Source organism: Epinephelus moara, chromosome 11, assembly GCF_006386435.1.
Source record: "Epinephelus moara isolate mb chromosome 11, YSFRI_EMoa_1.0, whole genome shotgun sequence".
In the NCBI taxonomy this organism is placed as follows: domain Eukaryota; kingdom Metazoa; phylum Chordata; class Actinopteri; order Perciformes; family Serranidae; genus Epinephelus; species Epinephelus moara.
This window is the reverse complement of record NC_065516.1, coordinates 30,071,163-30,093,039: the sequence shown is the minus strand read 5'-3', so window position 1 is coordinate 30,093,039 and position 21,877 is coordinate 30,071,163. Positions and strand designations below refer to the sequence as shown.

At 42.5% G+C, this 21,877-nt stretch overlaps 1 protein-coding gene and 2 non-coding genes across 6 annotated transcripts in view; 2 read left to right on the top strand and 1 right to left on the bottom strand.

Annotated features, from left to right (window-relative positions):
- pard3aa (par-3 family cell polarity regulator alpha, a) overlaps positions 1-21,877 on the bottom strand; it is a 415,766-nt gene that overhangs the window by 354,347 nt on the left and 39,542 nt on the right. For all 4 annotated transcript variants that reach the window (XM_050056584.1, XM_050056585.1, XM_050056586.1 and 1 more), the window contains exon 2: positions 11,507-11,608. In XM_050056584.1, the coding sequence (XP_049912541.1) occupies positions 11,507-11,608 (102 nt within the window). The remainder of the gene's footprint in view (positions 1-11,506; positions 11,609-21,877) is intronic.
- trnaw-cca (transfer RNA tryptophan (anticodon CCA)) lies at positions 8,801-8,872 on the top strand. The gene has a single exon. It is a non-coding gene; the product is annotated as a tRNA-Trp (tRNA).
- On the top strand, positions 17,687-17,758 carry trnaw-cca (transfer RNA tryptophan (anticodon CCA)). Its single transcript has one exon. It is a non-coding gene; the product is annotated as a tRNA-Trp (tRNA).

The following is a 21,877-nucleotide window of genomic DNA, read 5'->3' as shown; positions in this document are numbered from 1 at the left end:
TGTTGAACTGGCTGTGACTCTGTATAAGTAATTTCCTCGCGGACAATTGTACTCTAGAGCCACGTGGAGAATGCACGGTTGCCCCCATGAGGCGAGGTGAAGAAGGCTCAAACGTGGAGATGACTTCCTCTGAAATGGGCCAGACTCACTGCAGACACATAACGAGACAATAAGGATGAATAGTAAACATAACTCATCCAGTTCCACAGTGGAAACCAGGACAATGTCTCTTCCCCTGGATCTCTGTCTGATGCCAGTGGGCCTTGTGGGTGCAGCGCTCGCCACATATGGGTAATAGAGGGAAAACGATTCCTTTGTTATCTCAGTGCTCCTAGTTACACCCCTCCGGGGGTCTTTGGGAGGGCAGCACGGGATCCCAGTAGGGGGTCTGTATCTGTCACCTCAGTTTAAGGCCTGTCTCATGTCGGCTGACCCAAATCGGCTCCCCGGGGCAATGCCGAGCCCCTCCATGGGACTCCACCACTGCAGATAATAGGCTCGTATGGCAAAGAATCCAGACACTGGAACCAAAGCAGCCCTGACAGCTGTCAACCAGGACAAACATCTTCCTGCATGACACACACATGAGCACGATATGAGGGTGGTAGTGTGTGTCGCTGCTGTGTGTGTGTGTGTGTGTATGTGCGTGTGGGTACGTGCATGTTTATTTTTCTACATAGGTGTGTAAATGTGTAATTGTCTGTGTGTGTGTCCCTACACTTTTTTCCCCATTTTGGCACTGCCTATCCACAGCTCTGGTTAAACAGCCCGACATTTCCAGACAGTATTCAGGCGAGCTGACGCCATGTCAGGAGCAATTTGGCACATCGGCAGAAATCTCTTCCTGTAGGGGAGCTGTCATGGATGAGAAATCAAAGACACCTACGTGACTAGCTGGGTTGCCTCCGAGCGAAAAGAAAGGCTTGGTGACATGACCTGATTTCAACCGTTTTACAGGAAACCGCAGCAGAAGATGGAGGAGTTGCCTGCTGCTCTGCAATATGGAGTAATATCATTCTTACCCCAGGCACACGGGTTGTGTATGTCAGACTGCATATGCTATACAGCTGAAGCAGGAGTTTTGTAAACAGGAAAGGACCAATGTTATTTTTGCTGGTGGCTCAGCAGGTCCATATCAGCAGGTTCAGCAGGCTGTCATGCACTAGTGATGCTCGAGGTTCAAGACCGCCAGGTAACCTTTGTTCCACATCATCACATGTCAGACTACACACACATTCCTCACTGTAATTCCTAACATACATGTTTCAGTTTAAAGTCTGTCTATGTGTAATGTCACATGATGGAAAAAATGCTATGAACTACCAGACAAATTTGAATGATTAATGATAATAAAATGAAAATCACCGAATATATGGTTTCAAAATTGTGACAAAATAAGCATTATCCTCTGCTCTGAGCTGAAAGGAAGAATGAGCTCTCTTGTTAGCAGCTCACCCAGTCCCACAGTAACGTACACCCCCCCAACCAACAGAATGAGCCAACGTGCAGCTAACCAAGTAGCACACACACCTTCTGAATTGAAAAACAAAAGAGCTGCTGCACCGGGACAGCCTCTCGTTCAGCAGCTAACATTAGCACAAAGCACACATCCATAGCAGTGACCAGTAACTGCTGGCGGTGTTTATTTATGTATTTATTAGACTGAAAGAGCTAAGAGAGCTTGTGGAACACAGAACGTAGAACTTGACGCTCACATACAGGGGTTGAGGGAAACGACATTGATTCGTAGTGTTGTTTTATGTTAAGGATTTCTCTAGGGTCTCATGGGGCCATGATTTCAGGCCCGCCAAAAAAATCTTGGATATAGAAATTATAAAAACAGCAGCTTAACTCCACAATCCAGTACTACACAGTTCCCAGGCTTTTCACACATTTTCAACATGCATTTTCTCGTAATGGTATGAGATTTTCACGGTACAATAACCATGTCATGGTATCAGAATATTACAGATTATTATAAGTCAAAAATGACCCTTAAAGGAAGAAAACCAGAGGAATTTCCTTTGATTGAACAAACATTTTTTTACTTGAATTTAAACGTGAAACCATTTTTCAAATGACAGTTTGTGTAAAAGTAAATTAAGTAAAAGTTGAGATTCTCCGTCTAGTTGCATTTTTTTCCAATATCGTAGATAAGCAAATGTACACCGTATGATCACTGCCAATTTCAATATCACAGTGTTCCTTAAAACAGGCGTACAGCTGCAACCCTAGTGGAAAACAACAAAACTATTTGGCCAATTTGCCATGACTCTTGCAAAAAAGATTTTGAGAAAAGAGAATGACGGCGCGCACAGACGCAGCGGCTCGGAGCTCTCGCAGCTGGTGTACTGTTTTCATTGGTTGCACAAGTCATTATCTCGTTGTTTTTCTGTGAGCAATGACAATAAACTATTGAATTGAATTTCCTCATGGATAGAATTAAAAGACAAAGACTGCTTGACCTTAAGTGACCACCCATTCATTGCAGTCAAAGCTGTTCACACAGCACACAGTGAAGATGAGACAAATAATCTATATTATGTTGTATATCGTACAATTGCCTCTGTTGCCTGGACATTTGTCATTAAATATTGGCCGTGTTTGTTTTAAAAAGGATGAGACGGTGCTACTTAGTAGTACTTTGGTGTACAGTGTTTCATAGCCTTGTATAAAAGCATAATGCAGTGAATACAGACTACCGGTTAAAGGATTTGCCTAATTAGAGGCATATTTCCTCTCCACCTTACACAGTATCATGAGATATTTGGATCATTATATGCAGTATATCACACTTAAAAGAAGAAGCAGTGCTATATACTACCATCATTATTACCAGCTTGAGACTGATGATTCTCCAGGTTCCATAGCATCTGCTTAATTGAAAACAATCTGCACATAATAGCACAGTATAGCTATTATATGGTTATTTTTTAAATACAGTTACCGACTTAAACCACCCTGCACTCAAAGAGACTACTGAGTTGCAAAGAGTAAAGGCCTGTGTGTGGTTCAGCCTCCGATGGAAAAAAGCACCGAGGCATCTCCCCGCTGTGAGGGATTATAACTGCATGAGTGGGAAAGAGGGAGTTGCTGAAAAAGAACAACAGTGCTCAACAAATCTTCCCCGAGTAAGTGAAGTTCAAAAACTAGGAACCTAATAAACAAGCAACAACAGACAATAAATCCAAAGCCCCAGAGGAAAATAAAATGAAAAACTGCTTGCTTCCGCCCACGAGCCTCTGAGCAGAGCAGCGGAGGTGAGGATAAATTCCGCTACCACTTGGAGTCTTTTAGGACGCAGAGCTGACTCTGGTCCTTACAGGCTAATTACAGCTGACTACAGGAGGGTGTGTGTCTGTCAGGGTGTATGTGTGGGCATGTGCGACTCTGTCAGACTATTTCTGTATGCGTGTTCTCATGTGAACATATGAGCGTGATGTCTCGTTTTGTCGGAGTGTTCATTTTTATTGTCTCCATGCTGAGCAGCAGTAACACCTCTCAAAGTTCAAGCACATAACCATGTGTTTGCCTGAATCGGGGTGTCAATCAGAGGATGTGTGTCAGTCTGAGGGGGTTTGTTTCTGAGCAGAAACAGGTGCTGATAGCTGGCAGTAAACTAGAGAAACTGTCATGGCTTTATACATTCCTGCATGTATTTAACCCCCAGTTCATGCATCCTTCTGTCAGAGGGGTAGCAGGTGCTCACAGAGGGTTATCAAGTCAAATATACCACATTTAGAGCCTTTGCATCCACTGGAGACTTAACAAACATGCGATACAGGTTGTGGTTTATTAAGAGACAAAACTGACTTGCAAGACGAAAAAGTCGAATTAACCGTGTCCTTTGGTAGCCATTTACAGAAGTGAAAGCAGCCATGCACAAACATTGTTGCCAAGAGCTCCGAGCTCTCAAGATTTAATTACCTGAGAACAATCAATTTAGCCTTAAAGATAGCGCATGTACCCAAACTCAGTCAGGGTCTCTTTGATTAGTTGACAAATCAGATCTGGACGACTTCCTCTGAGCTGTTTGGCCACCAGAGGGCAGCATCTGGGTTATAGCACTTCTATGACACAGTGTAGCTTGCAGAGAGGTGACCGGCTTAATTATTAGGATGTACCATCTTATTTCTGGTGCTTATGGGTAAATTTAACTAGTCCATATAGTACATTTTTGCAATGACTAGGAGTGGCACAAGAATACAGAAAGCCAGACCTGCTGGAGTTAAGTCTGTCAACTGAGCGCCAAACTGTGGTAAAAATATAAAATAAATTACAGTTTAAATTCTATTTGCACATTACCACCTACAGAAAATACAACTTTCTCATACTGTACTTCAAATGAGGCTCCATGAATCCACTAAAATGTCCAAAAACCAGTGCACTAGTCAGAGATGCATACTAAGTTGGAAAGATGCACAGCAAATACAGAATACTGAGCTCAAAATATGTGAGATGAATGCATTACACTGTCTGAGAGATGTTGGTGAGAGACAGCCAACCAGACACAATAGTCTTCAATCTGTGCCAAAAGAGGACTCACAAACACACACACACACACACACAAACACAGACAGCACAGACAAACAGAGTAATTAGTCTTTGATTTCCCCCGGCAGTGTTCTGGTACCAGGGGGCAGCTGCTGGGACCCTGCTTTAGCCTTGGCTAATTTCACTCACGGCTTGATCTCGACCCAGCACAGGTGCCCACTTGGCACCCGACAGCCGTTGCCATGGTAATGCCAACTTCAGGGGCCAAGAAAATGCCAATTGTCCAAGGAGCTCAACCACAGGAGCCATGGATGTGGTCCTCATTATAAACAGGCCGCATTAGTGCTAACAGAGGACACGGTCAGATGTGGACAGTTCAGTTAGGTCCAGTTAGGCTTTCTCACTTCCTGTCTCTGTACTTCCTGTAGGTTTTTGGCAATGTGTTATTCTGTTATTCTGACACTCGTATCTATCCCAAAAAAAAACAAATGATGTGCACTCAGATTCAGTGCAGCAGACTGTACACACACGGTACTGTAGACTGCTATAACTTGGGCTTGAGTGCCTCTGTGTGGTTTCCAAGTGTCACTGCACTGTTTGCCAGGATGCAAGTCCGCACCTACATGCACCTGCTCCAAAACACCTTACACTGCTCTGCTGATTCAGGTACTTCTGCTGTACCAAGCGTTTTCCGTTAATCACCCCTGAGGACTGATCCCTCGCCTCGACACTCATTAAGCCCATGGGACAGGCTCACCTCTGATGACAGGGAGAGCCAGACCACAAACACCAAATCATCTTCGCTTATTTGTTATCAAGCTCCCTTTAGATGAAATATCGAGGTGGCATCTTGCACACTAAGCAAGCTGACAAGCTCGATGAGGCTCAGTCAGGTGTGAAGGGTTAATGATGTTTGAATAGAGGGGGGTAGAAAAAGGAAAGGGTGGGTACTCAAGACCATCAGACAGAAATCCCTCCCCCTCAACGAAGCTAATGGGTCACATGTCCTTTGCTATCATCTTAGAGATGAGGGCCGTTGTTTGTTCTGCACGCCGATCGTCAAACTTACTTCTTCAGGTGACAAAGCTTGATACCGACTGCTGATGTGCGGACATGGCCCCACTTTCTGCTGGATGGCTTGCTCTAAAATGGCTGTGCATAGTTGTTTTTGATCTGTGATATGCTAGCTTAACCTTACAGAGTTTGCACTGCATCTCAATTTCGTTAATTTCTCGAAGACGTTCCACACAGGAACTTCCACCCCTATTCTATAGGCAGTGATGTCATGACAACCAGACATTCTCAATCTTTATGTGTGATGTAATTTGGTATTTTACGTCTATGTCTTACCCTGACACTGAATTTAATCTTGCATTTACCTCAAATAAAAATATCACATCTGACTGAACGGAGGGATGTATGTTGCGCACGTTCCCCTCCCCCATTTGCATACATAAACACTGCATAATACATGACTTCTGCTTGTTAATCTGAAACTCACAATCTCACAGTTCACATTCAGACGGCTTAATTACAGGAATAAGTTCACTTCTGTGTCAAACAATGAGTTTGTCTTACGCAACAACAACAGTTTGGAAGTGTTATATACCATTTTAAATGCTAATGCAATTGCCCAATTTCCCCGCAATGACCATTAAAGTTTCATCTAATTTTATTTAATTGGCCATATCACACCCGTTTCATTCCTTTATAAACTCATTTCAGCAGACCCATATTGTGAATTCCTTACCTAAGGCCATCTCCTAACCAGGAGTCATTTTAATTGCCACATTGCCATCTGGTGTATGGATGAAGTGTCGGTATCACAGCCATTTCATAGCTATCAGAGGCATTTTTTCCACACTGAATGAATTTTCAAAAGTCTAACCTAAGGCTCTTGAGCTCGATGAAAGTTAACACCTCTTTCTGAGACACTCTTGACTGACTGTATGTGGTTGTGTCATTTTGCTGGCGGCTCATTCAGTCCTGCTGAAGACTTAGCAAAACAGGAGATCGTCTCATTTGAAATTATCAGCAGTGCGTCTAAAGCTGAGACCACAGTCTGTACTATCCTTTGAAACACAGCTGTTTTGTGTCTAGATAGTTGTTCATGAAATAGACATTACAGTTCAATTATTTCATTGAGATTATTGTCATGGCAAGTCAGATTAGCTTTAACCTTTACTCACAACACCACTAGGTTGCAATTGGAGGATACAGTGATCCCATAGTGTTCAGTATCCTCATTGTAATTGATGGTTTGATTACTTTCTCTTGTATCAATACAATATCACTGCGGTTTCTAGTAAGTATGCAGCTCTTTGTTACCCCGAGCAATAACACTTGGTTGCTTTCTAACACATTCTGCTACTATCTGCAACTCACCAATATGGACTGCACAATAATCCACCTCTTGTTCTGCACCTGAAAGGCTTTGAACCTGACGTAATTTAAAACACACAAGATTCTGATTTGGCATCAGACAATACACTGTCACACCACAGGATCCTCAGCAAAGCTTTCTGTTCAGCATTAGAGAAACATCCTGACTTTGTACAGCAAAGAGAAGAGGACACAGACAGACATTTGTATCGACTATAAAGCACATTGGCACTTCTAACTCATTTAAATACAGATAAAAAATATTCCAGCAAAACAAGTTTTACAGAATCATCTGGCCTAGCAGAAGAAGAAGAAGAAGAAGATTTCCATTCTTCAGCCAAACTACTGCTTCACACTTCAGTCCAATTGGTGGCAGCAGTGCGCCAAAAAGCTTGTGTTGCAACTGCAAAGAAACCTCAATGACCCATTTGGAATCTATAGACTATTATCTGAATAATTACAGTACTTCATATATCACTAATAACAGATATAATACTACAGGCAGTGTGAGGACATGGTGGACAGACAAGGTGTGACTAAAATGCCCTGCTCAGAGAAACCACTTCACCTCCATAACCTCTGTGATCTAAACAAATATGTCACCAACAAACGATCATCATTTCGTCAAAATTATCTGTACAGGCAAATAAATGCAGGCAAAGCACTCAACCTCACACTAGAACCAAACTCAGAAAAAAACAAAAGGGACACTTATGCAACACCAAACCTGACCTAAAACCAACAAACACACACACTCTTTTATATTCCTCATGCATGTGAAATACAAGTTAGATCATCGATGTGACGATCTGTGGAGCAGAGACAGGCAGGCTGCAGCATGCAGCTCTATGACTGCATATGAATCACAGCATGATAATCTGACGGCTGAACCTGAGCCAGACATCTCACGTACACCACACACACACACACACACACACACACACACACACACACACACGAGGCTTGGGTGCTCCCAACGGTAGAGCCCCCGAAACTTGCAAAGTGACAACAGTTTAACTCCCCTCTGCTCTGTTTTGTCTCCATGTCACAACAGTGACACACGGTACATGAGAAATTATTTATTTACAGTTGAATGTGACAGAAATTGTTGCAGCAAAACGTCAAAACAACATGGAAATCAGCAGTCAGTAAATACACAGTAAAGAGTATCAGTCTGGTGTACAGTGAAGGAGATAGGGTCTGTTCGAGAAATTTAGAAATGGGTAAATTATTGAGGAAAAAGAGTGAAACAGAGACAGTGATTACACAGAAGAGACAAGTATGGACGGAAACAAACTTTATCAATGCCAACCTACAAACATAGTCAAAATATTATCTTAAATGTTGCCTATTTTTACTGATGTTCAAATCAAATCAAATCCAATCAAGTTTATTTATAGAGCACATTTTAAAGCAGCTGCATTCGACCAAAGTGCTGTACAAAATAAAGAATGACACACAAATATGTCGCAGTATAAAATGTGCACACACATAAAACAGAATAAAACCGTTAAGAACAATCACATACGTAAAAAAGATTATAAAATACTAAAATATTAAACCTACTCCAAACAACCAAAGGCAATTGAAAGCATGTATGTTTTAAGATTTGTCTTAAAAGTGTCAATGGAGGATTTGACTGAGAGCGGAAGGTTATTCCAAAGCTTTGGAGCAGCTACCGCACAATTTTACCTAACTGATACAAGGGAAGGGTTATCAAAGAGAAAGTTACTTAAAAAAGATCAAAGATAATGGCAAGTATTTGGTCTATGAGCTTGCAGATTTTGTGTTTGCAGGGGTCCTGAGTCCTGTCTAACACCCCAGTCTGAACTGCACAAATGTGGCACGCTGCTTTTTAAGGGAATTGTTTTGCTTTGTAAACCAGGTTATGTCAACTTAGGTTAGAGATAAAGGTAACCATCAGGACCTCGTGGCGCAACGGTAGCGCGTCTGACTCCAGATCAGAAGGTTGCGTGTTCAAATCACGTCGGGGTCAGTGACTTTTAAGGACTGCACTCATTCCTCTGATGTGTTCCATTGAAGCTTTGCCATTGAAATGTTCAAAGAAATTACACACATACCTCACAGCTCACAGCCGTTCCATGAATGGAAACATTACAAACTGGCAGGGCATGTGAACAGTGCAGAACAATCTATCCATCCATCTACTAAGTTTAAGTAATATCGGTGAGGTGAGGTGCCTGTGCAGAGCCAAAAGGAAACTATAAGACAATAGCGACCTCAGACGCTGCCTTGTAGTAGCCTTGTAACTTTGCAGGAGAGGTCATGTGTAGGGCCTCATGGTGCAACAGGAGTGCACTTGACTCCACATCAGAAGGTCATGTGTTCAGATCACATTGTAATAAATGCTTTTTAAGGACTGCTCTCACTCCACTTAAGTATTACAATAAATCAGTGCCATTTACTGTCTGAAGACATAGATAGCACAAATACCTCACAGCTTACATGTTATAAGATTTATTCCCTTACATGTGGCCCATCAGTTACTCTACTACAGAAACTTTCTCCCCCATCAGATTAACAGTGGAAAATACAGAGCAGATAGATAGCATAACTTGTAAACTCCGATTGCAACTGAATGATGAGTGCAAGTGGAATGAAATCACTACACTTAGTAAATAACTTTCCCTGCAGCTTGTTATGGTTGTAATGCATTCTTTCTTGCACGTCGTATGTAATCTTTAATACCACTGAAACCGGGAATGTAGTTGAAATGTTAGTATACTGCTGAAGGCCACACACAGAACAAATACACCTGACTAACAATGAAAAGCAATGTTTAAAAAAAGGGAAATATGTCAGGAGAAAATAACTCAAGTTTTAATCACATAAGTTTTGATTAACAGCACAGCCCATTCCACAACTATAAGCGCAGTGCTGTCATTAATAGGTTAAAATCAGCAGGTCTGATTAACTGTGCTCCTTCCTGACTGTTAGTAGAGTAAAACAGGGACGGAGGCAGTAGCTGGTAGAGAGAGAGAACTGGACAGACTGGATTTACTACTGACAACTATATACACAGACACACACAAAGGAGCAAACACCCACACACTCCGAGATAAAATCATGTGCGCACACAGACAGATGGCTGTTCCACTGGTGTAAAGGTAGTTGTCTCGGCTCACATCCAGCTGAGCTATGCACTCTGTGGCGTTTACAGTCACCACTGACAAAGTTTACTACAGCATGTCAGTCCTGGGAATGTACTTTCACTGTTTATGTTTTAGGATGACTGATAGTGCTAGAGTTTGACAGCATCATACAGGTATAGGGTGTAGAAAACTATACTGGTAATCAAAAATCAGCTGTTATTGTGCTTGTTAATTGATCAGGGTAACATTTGTCATGGCAATGAGTTCAATATTCTGTCATTGGTGGGATGTAAAGAGCCCAATCGTCCACCAGGGGGAGTAGATACTCACACAGAGGAGAGGAGAGGAGAGGAGAGGAGAGGAGAGGAGAGGAGAGGAGAGGAGAGGAGAGGAGAGTTTCAGACAGCAGGTGCAAAACAGCTGTTCCCACCCCTAATCCCACCTGATGCGTAACCATGGCACCTACCACAGTCATTATAAGGTGTGTGGATGCACATGCACACAAACTCTTCAGGTTCTTATTCATGCACAAATGCACACAAAATCCAAAAGGCACCTGCGCATCAAACAGACCAACTCAGTCAGATCAATTCACAGCTCGTGAACTTTAAACCTCAGATGTGGGACATGTTTGTTTCAACATGAAACAGCAGCGTTAGACACACAGTGTTCTTGAGAGGGTATATTTTCAGATTTCACAAGATAGCAGCGGCTCCAAGACATCAGATATCCTGAGAAAACTGTTAACAGATAGGCATCAGAGATAACACTTTCAAGCGAAACTCGTATGTTTCATCACCATTTTGGAGGAATACATTATGATGGCGCTGTCGGCTTTAAGCGTGAATGTCTTTGAAGTGATGATGAACCCAGATAAATCATCCACGACTAGATTCAAACCACTTCCTCCTTACAAAGACACAAGGAGGTGTTATAGCTCACTAACTGGTCCCACATTAAAGTCAAACAGCTGGTGACTCAGGTGTAGTCAGCACTGTTCCCATGGGAAGGATGCAGTGGGATTGTGGGTAATCATTTACACTTATTGGGTGGGGTGAGTAGTGTGATATCATGCTGCCTTTGACACAGATTCTGCCCACACACCCTTATACTGGAAACTATAGTAACACACACCCTCACAAACACATATCAAAGTGGACTCACTCTATCATTCAGCCATCCACATACTGTATGAAAGCAGCAGAGGATTGCCAGTAGGTGGAAATGATTAAACACAGAACATGCTGGTGCGCAGGAGTTAAGTGTTTTGTAATGTTTTGGTAATGACGAGACAGTAAAAGCAGACAGGTGTAATCATGAGCACATGTTCGAGAAACTCTCTGTAGCACTGCCAACGCTTTGTGCACAAAGTTTCAGACTCTGTTTTTGCCAGAGGAAAATGGAAATGAGAAGAGGTTGTAAAACAGGTAGTGGCCGTTTGGGAGAGTAAACAAACAAATAAATTATGCAAACACATACTCCCCTTTCCTCTGAATCCCTGATACACTTTGACTCACCCTGTCTTTGTCATCCACCACATCACACAGCATGTCATCCTGGTCCAGAATGCCTCCATCTCCGTGCTCCAAGCGGTGGACCTGGACCCAGTAGCTGGGGTCCTGGAGGAAGAAGAAGAAAAAGACATATTAGCTGTGAAATGAGATCAGCTTTATTTGGACCATATAGACATAGGATATGAAGCCTTATGTAAGTAAAGCCATGCAACATGTTTGCATTGCCAGGCCAAAGGAATTAGCAGCAGCGTGTGTCTCCTCAGGAATCAGCTGATCTAATCACCACGTGGTTCATGTAATGATCCAGTCAGCTGGCACACGGGGGCTCTGTGACATGGTTATGGATTGACATCATGATAGCAGTTATGAAATATCTTAATCTCCTGCTGGTTGGCCTGCAAAGTCAGCATATGGCTCATATCAGGAGGAGTCATATTCATCTGTTCTTATAGCTACATAAAAAGTAACACTCCTCCACTCTCCGCTGTTCAGCTGAAAACCTGTCTTGACCCTTTTTTTGCATCAGCATATGAATATCATCCATGCATACATGACACATTCAGACACAGCATGTCCTGCAGATCAAGTCCTGCATCAACACAGTGCATTATACAAAGTGCAGTCAACCCAACACGACCTTTTCAGAGGAGAAACGTATAAATAACTGCTTCTCTCAAACGACAATGAACTGCTGCATGTTCGCAACAGTTGGTGTTCTTATTTAATGCTGCATCAGGGATTGTACAGTGTGTTGTGTGCTTTGTGGACTCAACAGCACTTCATATTAAAGTGTAAATGTATAATGTGTGTAATGTGAAAAAGACAAGATTATATATGTAGTAGAGAATACTGCTTTGCGCCAGCATATTCACTGGACACACATGCTCATCTGAAATCTCATTAATATATTATACAGCCCTTCAAAGGCAGGGAGCAATAACTACAGAAGCAATTGCGTTAGGGAAATGGTTTCAAGTTTCGAGGCTAGCTGGCAAATTGTGTAACAGATATAAAACTTCATTTCTGCCTGCTAAGGGTGGTTATTTTACCCCCCAAAAAATATTACTCAAGTATCTACAGTACATAACACCTGAAATGCAGATAGAGCACTCTGCCTTTGGATAATCATCAGGAAATGTGAGGAAAATATAATATATACCACCCAAATGCGCTTTATCATCCTAATAGAAATTAAATGTGCCTGTTATGATAGGTCACTGACTGTCTGTTGGTTAGTAGCATTCAAAATAAAACCAACCATCAATTTTCATCCGCTTTTGCGATGCCGGGTCGTGAGGGCAGCAGGCCAAGCAAAGCACCCCAGACGTCCCTCTCCCTAGCAACGCTTCCCAGCTCCTCCTGGAGGACCCCAAGGTGTTCCCAGGCCAGCTGAGATATGTAATCCCTCCAGTGTGTTCTGGGTCTGCCTTGGGGCCTCCTACCAGTGGGACATGTCCGGAACACCTCTAACAGGAGGAGCTCCACTCGGAGCTCCCTCTGGATGTCAGAGCTCCTTACCCCATCTCTAAGGCTGAGCCCAGCCACCCCACGGAGGAAACTCAATTTGGCCGCTTGTATCCGCAATCTTATTCATTCAGTCACTACCCTGACCTCATGACCATAGGTGAGGGTTGGGACGTAGATGGACCGGTACATCGAAAGCTTTGCCTTCCAACTCCACTCCCTGTTCACCACCATGATCCAGTGCAGTGCCCGCATCACTGCTGAAGCCACACTAAACCATCAGTCCGAATAAAATCAATATAATGCATTTATTTTCAAATATGTGATTAGGCAGCATAGACACACCAAACCAGAAGAACTACACTGGAGTCAAAACCAAGCGGCTTCATCCGGGACTGAAAAATGAAGGCAAAAACCACAACGTGACGTCACAGTGGCTATATCCATCATGGTAAAACCTCGGATGGCAGTGACAAATACTCTGCATTTAGATTAGCTTCAGAAGGATTTTAATTGGAGGTTTTTCTCCATCCTGATTGGACTTTCAGAAGTGATACATTTCTACACAGAGACTTTTAGGCATCAAAAAGTCAGATTCAAGTCTTGACTCAATTCACTTTGCCTTTTTTGTCAGTATGGTTTGTAGAAGAAACTACTGGACATGTAAAGCAGCTTCATATATATTCATGTACTGAATATAAACAGAATATGGTCAAATTTTCCATGTTTGATATTCAGAAATGAAAGGTTTTCTTATTCTCTCTGTGTTTCTTTCCTTCCTCCCCGTTCTCCCTCAGCCAGACAGGAGGCTTAAAAGAAAGCACTCAGCTCAGTGACCGCTCTTCCTCCTTCACCATGTCAGGAAAGAGTCTGCGCACTCTTTTCTCTGCATTTTATTCTCACTCTTTCCCCTCCCTCTGTCTCTTTTCCTCCAAAACTGAGCTGTCTTCGGGTCTGTGGTTAAATGCCTTCATGCACGGCTCTGTTGTACTGAACCCCAATGTGGTTCACCAGGCAAAATGGTCCAAATCATGAGGGGAATAACTGTGTGGTATTTTCCTTCCTTCTGAGGTTATTAGCAGGGAAGAGATGGCAAGTTTATCAGGAGCACTCCCAAACGAAAAGACGAGAAATCAGAAGCAAAGAGAATTATTCAGTTCCGTTAGAGCCACTGAAAGAAATAAAAGAAATTGCAAAAACCACACGATAATACCACTATAAAAAAAGAACATACTGAAAACACAAGAAGAAAGACACGTCATGACATCACAGTAGTCATTACAGACCACAAACTGACCTTCAGCTTTACACAGGGCAGAAAAAAGTCTTTAAATGTTCAAATGCTGACATGCCCCATGTCTGCTTGGCATGGTCCTCATTCAGACTTGTTCCTCGGATGGATTATGAGGAACAAATATGACTCTGACAGAAGCTCAGCCGCATAATTTAATCCCAGAAATGCGTTTGGGATGGAAGGAAAGCATTTGAAAAACACTGTTTAGATCTGACTTGGGTTGAAATGATGTAGGGAGCCTCACATCAGTGGTGCTTTGCCTCCAGCACACCAAGAATTATCAGTTCAAGGCCTCTTCATTACAAGAGTATTAGCAGGGAATTCATCACTAGCTGGGATTGGGTTGGATTTTATGTTGTGGGGGTCATCTCTGAATGCTTTGGTGTAAATACCAAGGTCTTAACTCATACACACACAGCTCAAATTTCCTTGGTGGATACTGGTAAGTATTAGTAAGACCTGCCACAACTGGTCATGTTCGCCGTTCAGCTCACACAAAACCCAAAGGTCTGTTTATTCTACTTCTTAGTATCATTCATCCTTTCTCTCCAATCCTGAAGAGATGAGAATATAGGACGTGACTTTTAATGTTGTATTCATACTTAAAACATGGTTTTCCTTTCTTAGTAATGGGTGCTAATCTCATTCGTACAACATGCAACTCGGCTTTTCACAAGGAATCTCTTGAACCTTGAATTATCTTAAAAGATATATGTGATCTGACTGATTTAAAGGGGAATTCTTTAAACATAAATATTAGTATCAATGCTTGCTGACATGGAAAATCTATGAGTTTGTAGATTGTCGTTTAGGGGCAACCTAAAATGAAACTTTCATCACAGCTATGACATCTGAGCACATATGGGCTCAATCAAATGTTGAACACACATAGTTCAAGCAGTACAAATGGACTGAAGAGAAACAGAGAGGGAGTGGATCCTCCCAACAAAGAGTGCATTGTGACAGTCATTCATATTACTGTAGTGTACAGTAACAGTGAGTAGGGAGGACAGCTCTGGAGTTGATAAAGTGTTAGCACACTCAGCAGTCAACCATCATCTCTGCCACTAAATCAACACGTGTAAGCCAGGCTCTTGCAGCGATGCAGCTCTCTGACTACAGATATTTTTTAACATGGTTTAATGCACTTAGACGAAAACTAAACTCTGCACACAGAGGACCAGAGTCATCTGCTGTACTGATAGGTCTCCAAGCAGAGCACTTCTCTGTGCTGCCTTCAGCCAGTAAGTGGAAAGAGAGTTTCCCACATGGGATCAGAGTCATATTATCGTCATGCATCCAAAGAGATACTGCTACTCTCATCATGTAAAGTCCTTCCAGAGACAGACTGAAAATTCATCTTTGATTGTGGTAAGTAACGTTATTAACACTGTTCGGCCTTGAGGTCATTTTTACCATGGAAACCCACATCAGATCAACACACCACATCCACACTGTTGTTCTCAAGCTCCAGACCACATTAATGCACCATCACTACAAGTCATGAGACATAGGCCCAATCCCATTTTTACTCCTTAAATCTTCCACTTGGTATTGAGTGCCATCGTTTGCGAGATAACCCTTGATGAGGGAAGTGAGAAATATTAGGGTAGAGATCCTTCCCTAAGAAATGAGACACAACTTCATGCAAATTGGTGTGGCTAACATGCAGGCATACGTCACGCGTAGTAGTGACGCTGTGTTCAACCCAGTTGTTGATGAGTTTACGCTAGTCCAACCATCTGTTGTCTGTATCGCCTACATTCAGATCGTACAGTAACAAAGTTGCTGACTTCGCAATGTGTTCTGGGAAATTTCATCTTCCACTTCATTGAAAGTGTGGGTTGGGGCTCCCTTGGAATCTAGGGCGGGTTTTAAGTGTTGGAAACCACTTCCACTACCTCAATTCTGTTTTGAGACACCACTAGCCTAAACGTGATCGCGCACAACCAAATGCAAGTGGGTATTTCTAGGGGAAGTGTGAGTATTGGGACAGGCCCTAACTTGGTACCTAACAGAAACAATGGGCCAGTACTGCATTATTTCATCATTAAAAAGGGACAAAAACCACAGGGACAAAACACATCTGACAAGTACAGCTTTCTGACAAGCTGAGCCGTGTATGTGGGGAGCTGTATGTAAAGCTGAGTGTGAGAACAGCACATATCTGTCCACCTTAATGCAAACAGGAAGAAAGATTAGGTAAAACCTGGAGAAACCAGTATAACCTGAGATAATCAACACTCTCGAGTTACATCGATGTCTTGTAAAGTGAAACATTTTGTGCAAGAGTTGAACATTCTCAAGTCAGACGCAAAGTCTCAGCCTCCACAGAGCTAAAGCTTGAAACCAGGAGAACAACACGCACACTTTTTTATTGCCATGACATGAAACTATGAGATGCCAACTAAAACATCAAATATATTACATGTGACACTTGACAGGTATGGTAACATACTGCAACCACTTGGGAACTTCATAACCAAGCTGGACTATAATTAGATCCCTGTCATATTACATGTCACAACTTGACAAATATATCTTCAACATGTCTTTCAAATACTGTCGTAAGACTCCAAAACTCATGCAAAGGGACCTACGTTTCACTATAAAGTGCAAATGTCATGGTAGTTTGATATGTCTTCATGTGGCATTGCCAAATGTAACAGCATAGGAATGCACAGCATGCAAACTGAGCAGCAGCAGCAGTGCAACTTGAGCCAGACTTGAATCGTGAGGAAAATGTAAATGGAAGATCTGGTTACATAAGCAGCAGAATTTTGCAAATTTAAGACACTGAAAAAGGAGCAGGTGGCTTTACTATGCAGTCAGAGAATAATCCCAGCTATGTCGACACTGAACAGGTCTGCAGCAGGCTGAGAGACTTCAGTATTGGGCAGAGCAGACATGAGCAGATATGCAGGGTGCGCCAGTGTGTATTGTCTGCCGGTCATTTAGCTCCTGCCCCAGTGACCTGCTTAGTCACTACTGAGTTTTACTCATTCATTCATACATTGCATGAGTGACATACCACCACCCTAGTCTGATCAGGTATCCTCTTATCTGATCCACCGTAGAGGGTAAGGGATAACAGAGAGGCGGTTGTTCTCTGTGTCACACACACACAGACACACACTTTACGACATAAGCCCAGACAATAGCTCTCTTCACCCCATTATCTGTGTCTTTGTACCAGAGCGGGTTGCCTGTTCCTGTCAGAGACCACACAAAGACTGGTGCCCTGGAGGAAACTGGGGGAGGGAGGAGAGTGTGAGAAAGTGTGTGCAAGAAAGAGTGAATATGCGCCCGTGTGTGTGTGTGTGTGTGTGTTATGATTGCTGCATTAGCTCCTGCAAGTGTTACAATTCTCACGGGGGGAAATGTCAGCAGCAAGATGAAGTCTCAAATGTCCACAGCTATAGCAGGACCTCGTGGCGCAACGGTAGCGCGTCTGACTCCAGATCAGAAGGTTGCGTGTTCAAATCACGTCGGGGTCAGTGACTTTTGAAGGCAAAGATCAGGCCAGGTCACATAAATAAACTTGGAAAGTATGATCCATGAATCTATTGAGTCGAAAGAGCGACGCCAGCCAGACTTGTGGATTCTGACGAAGTTATCACACATATGTTTCTCACTGGTTAGCATTGGGGTATGTCAAGCATTTGAAGTACCGTGATGCAGATACACAAACCACAAGCAGCAGTTTACAGGACACATGTAATCTTCTAAAGATGGCATCGACAAGCTCTGCTCTGTAAACTGAGACAGTGGGAGCGATGAGTGACATGTGAGAACAATGCTGTTCCCATTATCTTATCACTTCTTTAAAGGTGTTGAAGCGCAAATGAATCAGTGTAGTTAAACAGCTGGAAAGTAAAATGATGTCTATAGAATCTGTAGATGTTAAAATATCTTCATATTGACATGTTTCAATTAATTTAAAGTGAGAGTGATGTGATACCTTCAAAACGTTTGGTTATGCTTGCTGCTCACTCTAATGTACGCAACATTTCGCACCAGAAAACAATTTATGATGAGAGGAACCAGTTGAAGGTTCTTCACCAAGCGTTACATTTTTTGTCCTTAAAATGTGAAGGCCCACTGGCCCCTGAAGGCGTCAACATATTGATGGAGAATCTGCCAAAACAAAGGCCTCAGAGGTCTTTGCACTCTTTGAAAGAGATTAACAAACCATAAACGTGCTTACTGTGTGCTTGCTTTAGCAGAAAGATAACGCTTCAGTGCAAACCACAAAGCCTAGAAGTCTCAAATCAGCTAGCTCCATAATGACATCATCTGCTCAGGCCTTTCCACAGACACAGACTGAATCCCTCCTAAAAAACAAAGTTAAACATTTCAAAAACTATTACAGAAAATAAACGGTCAAGCATTAATCCATTATCGTAGTAACGGTGAAGCAGAAGACAGCGTACCAGCTGGATAAAGTAGAGGTGTTAGACATCACTACCACCCGACCTGATGGATCAATACGGTCCTGACCCCGGCTTCTGTGCATGGATACACAGCATAACCACAGCCAGCAGCACGCCATGCCCAAGGTGTGGCTCTGAGTCACTGAGGGTCTACGGCTGAATCCAAATGTTCACTCTCTGGACTTGCAGACCGATCCCTCACAGACTTCAGTCGTATGTACGTACTGTGACTAGTTCAGCATCATCATGTAAAGTCTGAGAGGACAGACACTCGAGACATGGAAACGTTCAAGCAACCATTACAATCATGGTAACTGCTGTCACATTCTGTCTGCTCATCTGTCCCTGCAGATAACGAGATATAAATCCCATGTATAGGGTTGTTTTGTGAGTGAACAAAATACATTTCTGTATAACATACAGACTGCAGACATTCAAACACAGAGATGTTTGTAAGGACCGAGCTATGACTAAATAAATTGTGTAGGCCTATTAGTTATATCAGAAGCTCGTCGGCCAATTTTCTAGCCTCGAGGGTAAGCTGCAATAATACAACGCATTTTGATTACCTATAGCCTATATATTTCTTTTTTAATAGGCTACAGTAACTGTTGAAGATACACATAAGTTTTGTTTATTGGTCGGCTATTGAAAAAAAAACTACCATGTAACCAAATGGATTGTGGGCAATTAAATTGGTGAAGTCTGCTCAGGTCTGCACTCCAAGCCTGTGGAAGTCTGCAGAAAGTCTGCATTAGGCCTCTTGTGGACTGGATGAATTGTGGATCTGGGACAGCCCTCCGCACTCCCAGACTTCCCAGGAACATGCCCGCAAAGTCAGCGCATCTGCAAGTGCAGTGAAGTGTGGACATTTAGATTCAGCCTAGCTTTGTCTTAATCAGTACTACACAGTCCCCCCTAATGGTGGTCTTAGCTCGTCTACAGCGGTGGGAGCAAGGCACACTCTTTATGACAACAGCAGGCTCTGATCTTGGCTCACAATCTCACCTTGTCCTGGACCCAGCCATGGTCCTGGCCAGGCCTCTAACAACACTACATCCCCATCCATAGTGGTTCTTGCACTTGCCCTAACTTGCAGGACAAGCCAGATTAAAAGAGACAGCAGCATGTCACACCCCAGTGGTGGGTCTGACCCTGACCCCTGATGCTGAGGTATCAGTTTAAGTAATAAAACCATTTGAAATGTCAGTAGAAGCCAAGAAGCTAAAGAAAACTGAAGTGTAATTTTCAAACCCACTGGAGTTTTGAAGATCTAGCCCTGAAGTGATATTAAGAAAACTGTCAGACTCACTGCCATTACAACTGGGGGTTAAATTCTTATGCAAAACCTGAAGACTTGCTTTAATTTAAACACTCTGCACAAATAAAAAACTACTTCTGTTGCCACTCACAGTCTTAGCGTGGCAATTTATGCGTTTGGGCAAATACTGATGTAAAGATTACCACCAAAATCTCACTAAAATCTCAACAAGTCCATTAGAGAAGACTGCTCAATCTACAGACTTTCCCTGCCTGTGCAAAGAGCTTAGGCTCCACTACTGGGCTTTGACCTCTGACCTCTGGGAGTAGCTACAGCCCTCCCCGTGAATCACCACATCAAGCCAGTAGTCCAACCTCTCAACCTCCCCCTTTAAGAGTTGGTGCTCTGCAGCACAATAACGGCTGTGATTTATGGAGTGTATGTTCTCCCCTGTGAGTCATAAACACTCGAGTCACAAACGCTCTCTGCCTCTCTAGTGCTGCACACACACACACACACAGGCACACACCTCTCTAGCTCCTTATCTGTGCAAAAAACGTTCAGTGCCGCTATCAGGTGAAAGTAAAACAAATGCAAAGTAGAAGTTGTAGGACAGTAGCAGGCTGCTGCGACTACTACAAGGTCGTGTGAAGTGCAGCTTATATTTCCTGTGTATGAAATGCAAAAAAAGTTTCTAAGAGAGTAAGTCCTTACATCTTAAATCAAGAGTGACAGTCACAGAAAAATAGAATAAATAATGTCATTGTAATCAGGGTTTGGGTGGGTGTGTGTATGCTACACAAACACACACACACACACACAAACACACACACACACACCAAAGGCACCAGCAGTTGAAGAATGTGCAGCTGATGAAGACAAACAAAAGCCTCAAACACTGCTCATTCTCATGAAACAGCCAGCTTTACTGACAGATTTACTAAAATCCTGAGACAATGATTGCACATTTATGTCATTCTTAATACGCTGCAGAAATCTTCTCTCATGCAAAGAAATACAAAATGAGATATTTGGGGAGTTCTGCTGTAGTTACTGCCTTTGTTTTCTGGCACTAATTCTTGAAAACTGGGACAAAACCTTATTTTGTTTTTGATTTTGATTCTTCAGTAAGGATGGGAAAATACATTTTAAAACATCAAAGTCTTGGCTATTAAAACTTGTAATGGGCCAATCTACCAGTGATTTAATTTTCTCCTTATATAGTATACATAATGGATGTCAAAGGTAAGATCTGACGGAGTTGACAGTAAGTTAAATACTTATTTTAATTTATTAATTTCACAGCAGTCGTAGTGCGAGGCCATTTTGTTTTTCAAAGTTGCCATGAGTTCTGTTAATGCTAATGAAAATGCTCATTTTTAAACCGTATTTCTTACTTAGTTTTGTTTAGCAGGTCTACGGCGTTGACATGTTTTGGTTGAGACACTCCCGATAGCAATATTATTTAAGGAATTTATCAATAAAGCTAACCAGCACCTGAGCAGCATTCCCACTTTTTGGAAAACCAGGGAGTGAGACAGGAGTCCTTGTGATATAGTTTACTCTTGAGCTTTGTGCCTGATTAAATGATGCTTGTGTAGAAATCTGATGGAGGTGACAAAAATCTGGTACACATCTTTAACGGGCCAACATTTCCACAAAAAATATATATTTAAAAACAAGTATGATAATAGCAGTACATTCTTACACCAATGTTATGTACGTGCCTCTAGTTTTAGATCCCGTTTATACGACAACGATTTCTTTTCTTGGGCCATTTTGCCTTTAATGGACAGGACAGGTAAGCGTGAAGGGGGGAGAGAAAGAGGGATGACATGCAGCAAAGGGCCACAGGCTGGATTCGAACCCGGGCCGCTGCTGCAACAGCCTTGTACATGGGGCGCCTGCTCTACCACTAAGCC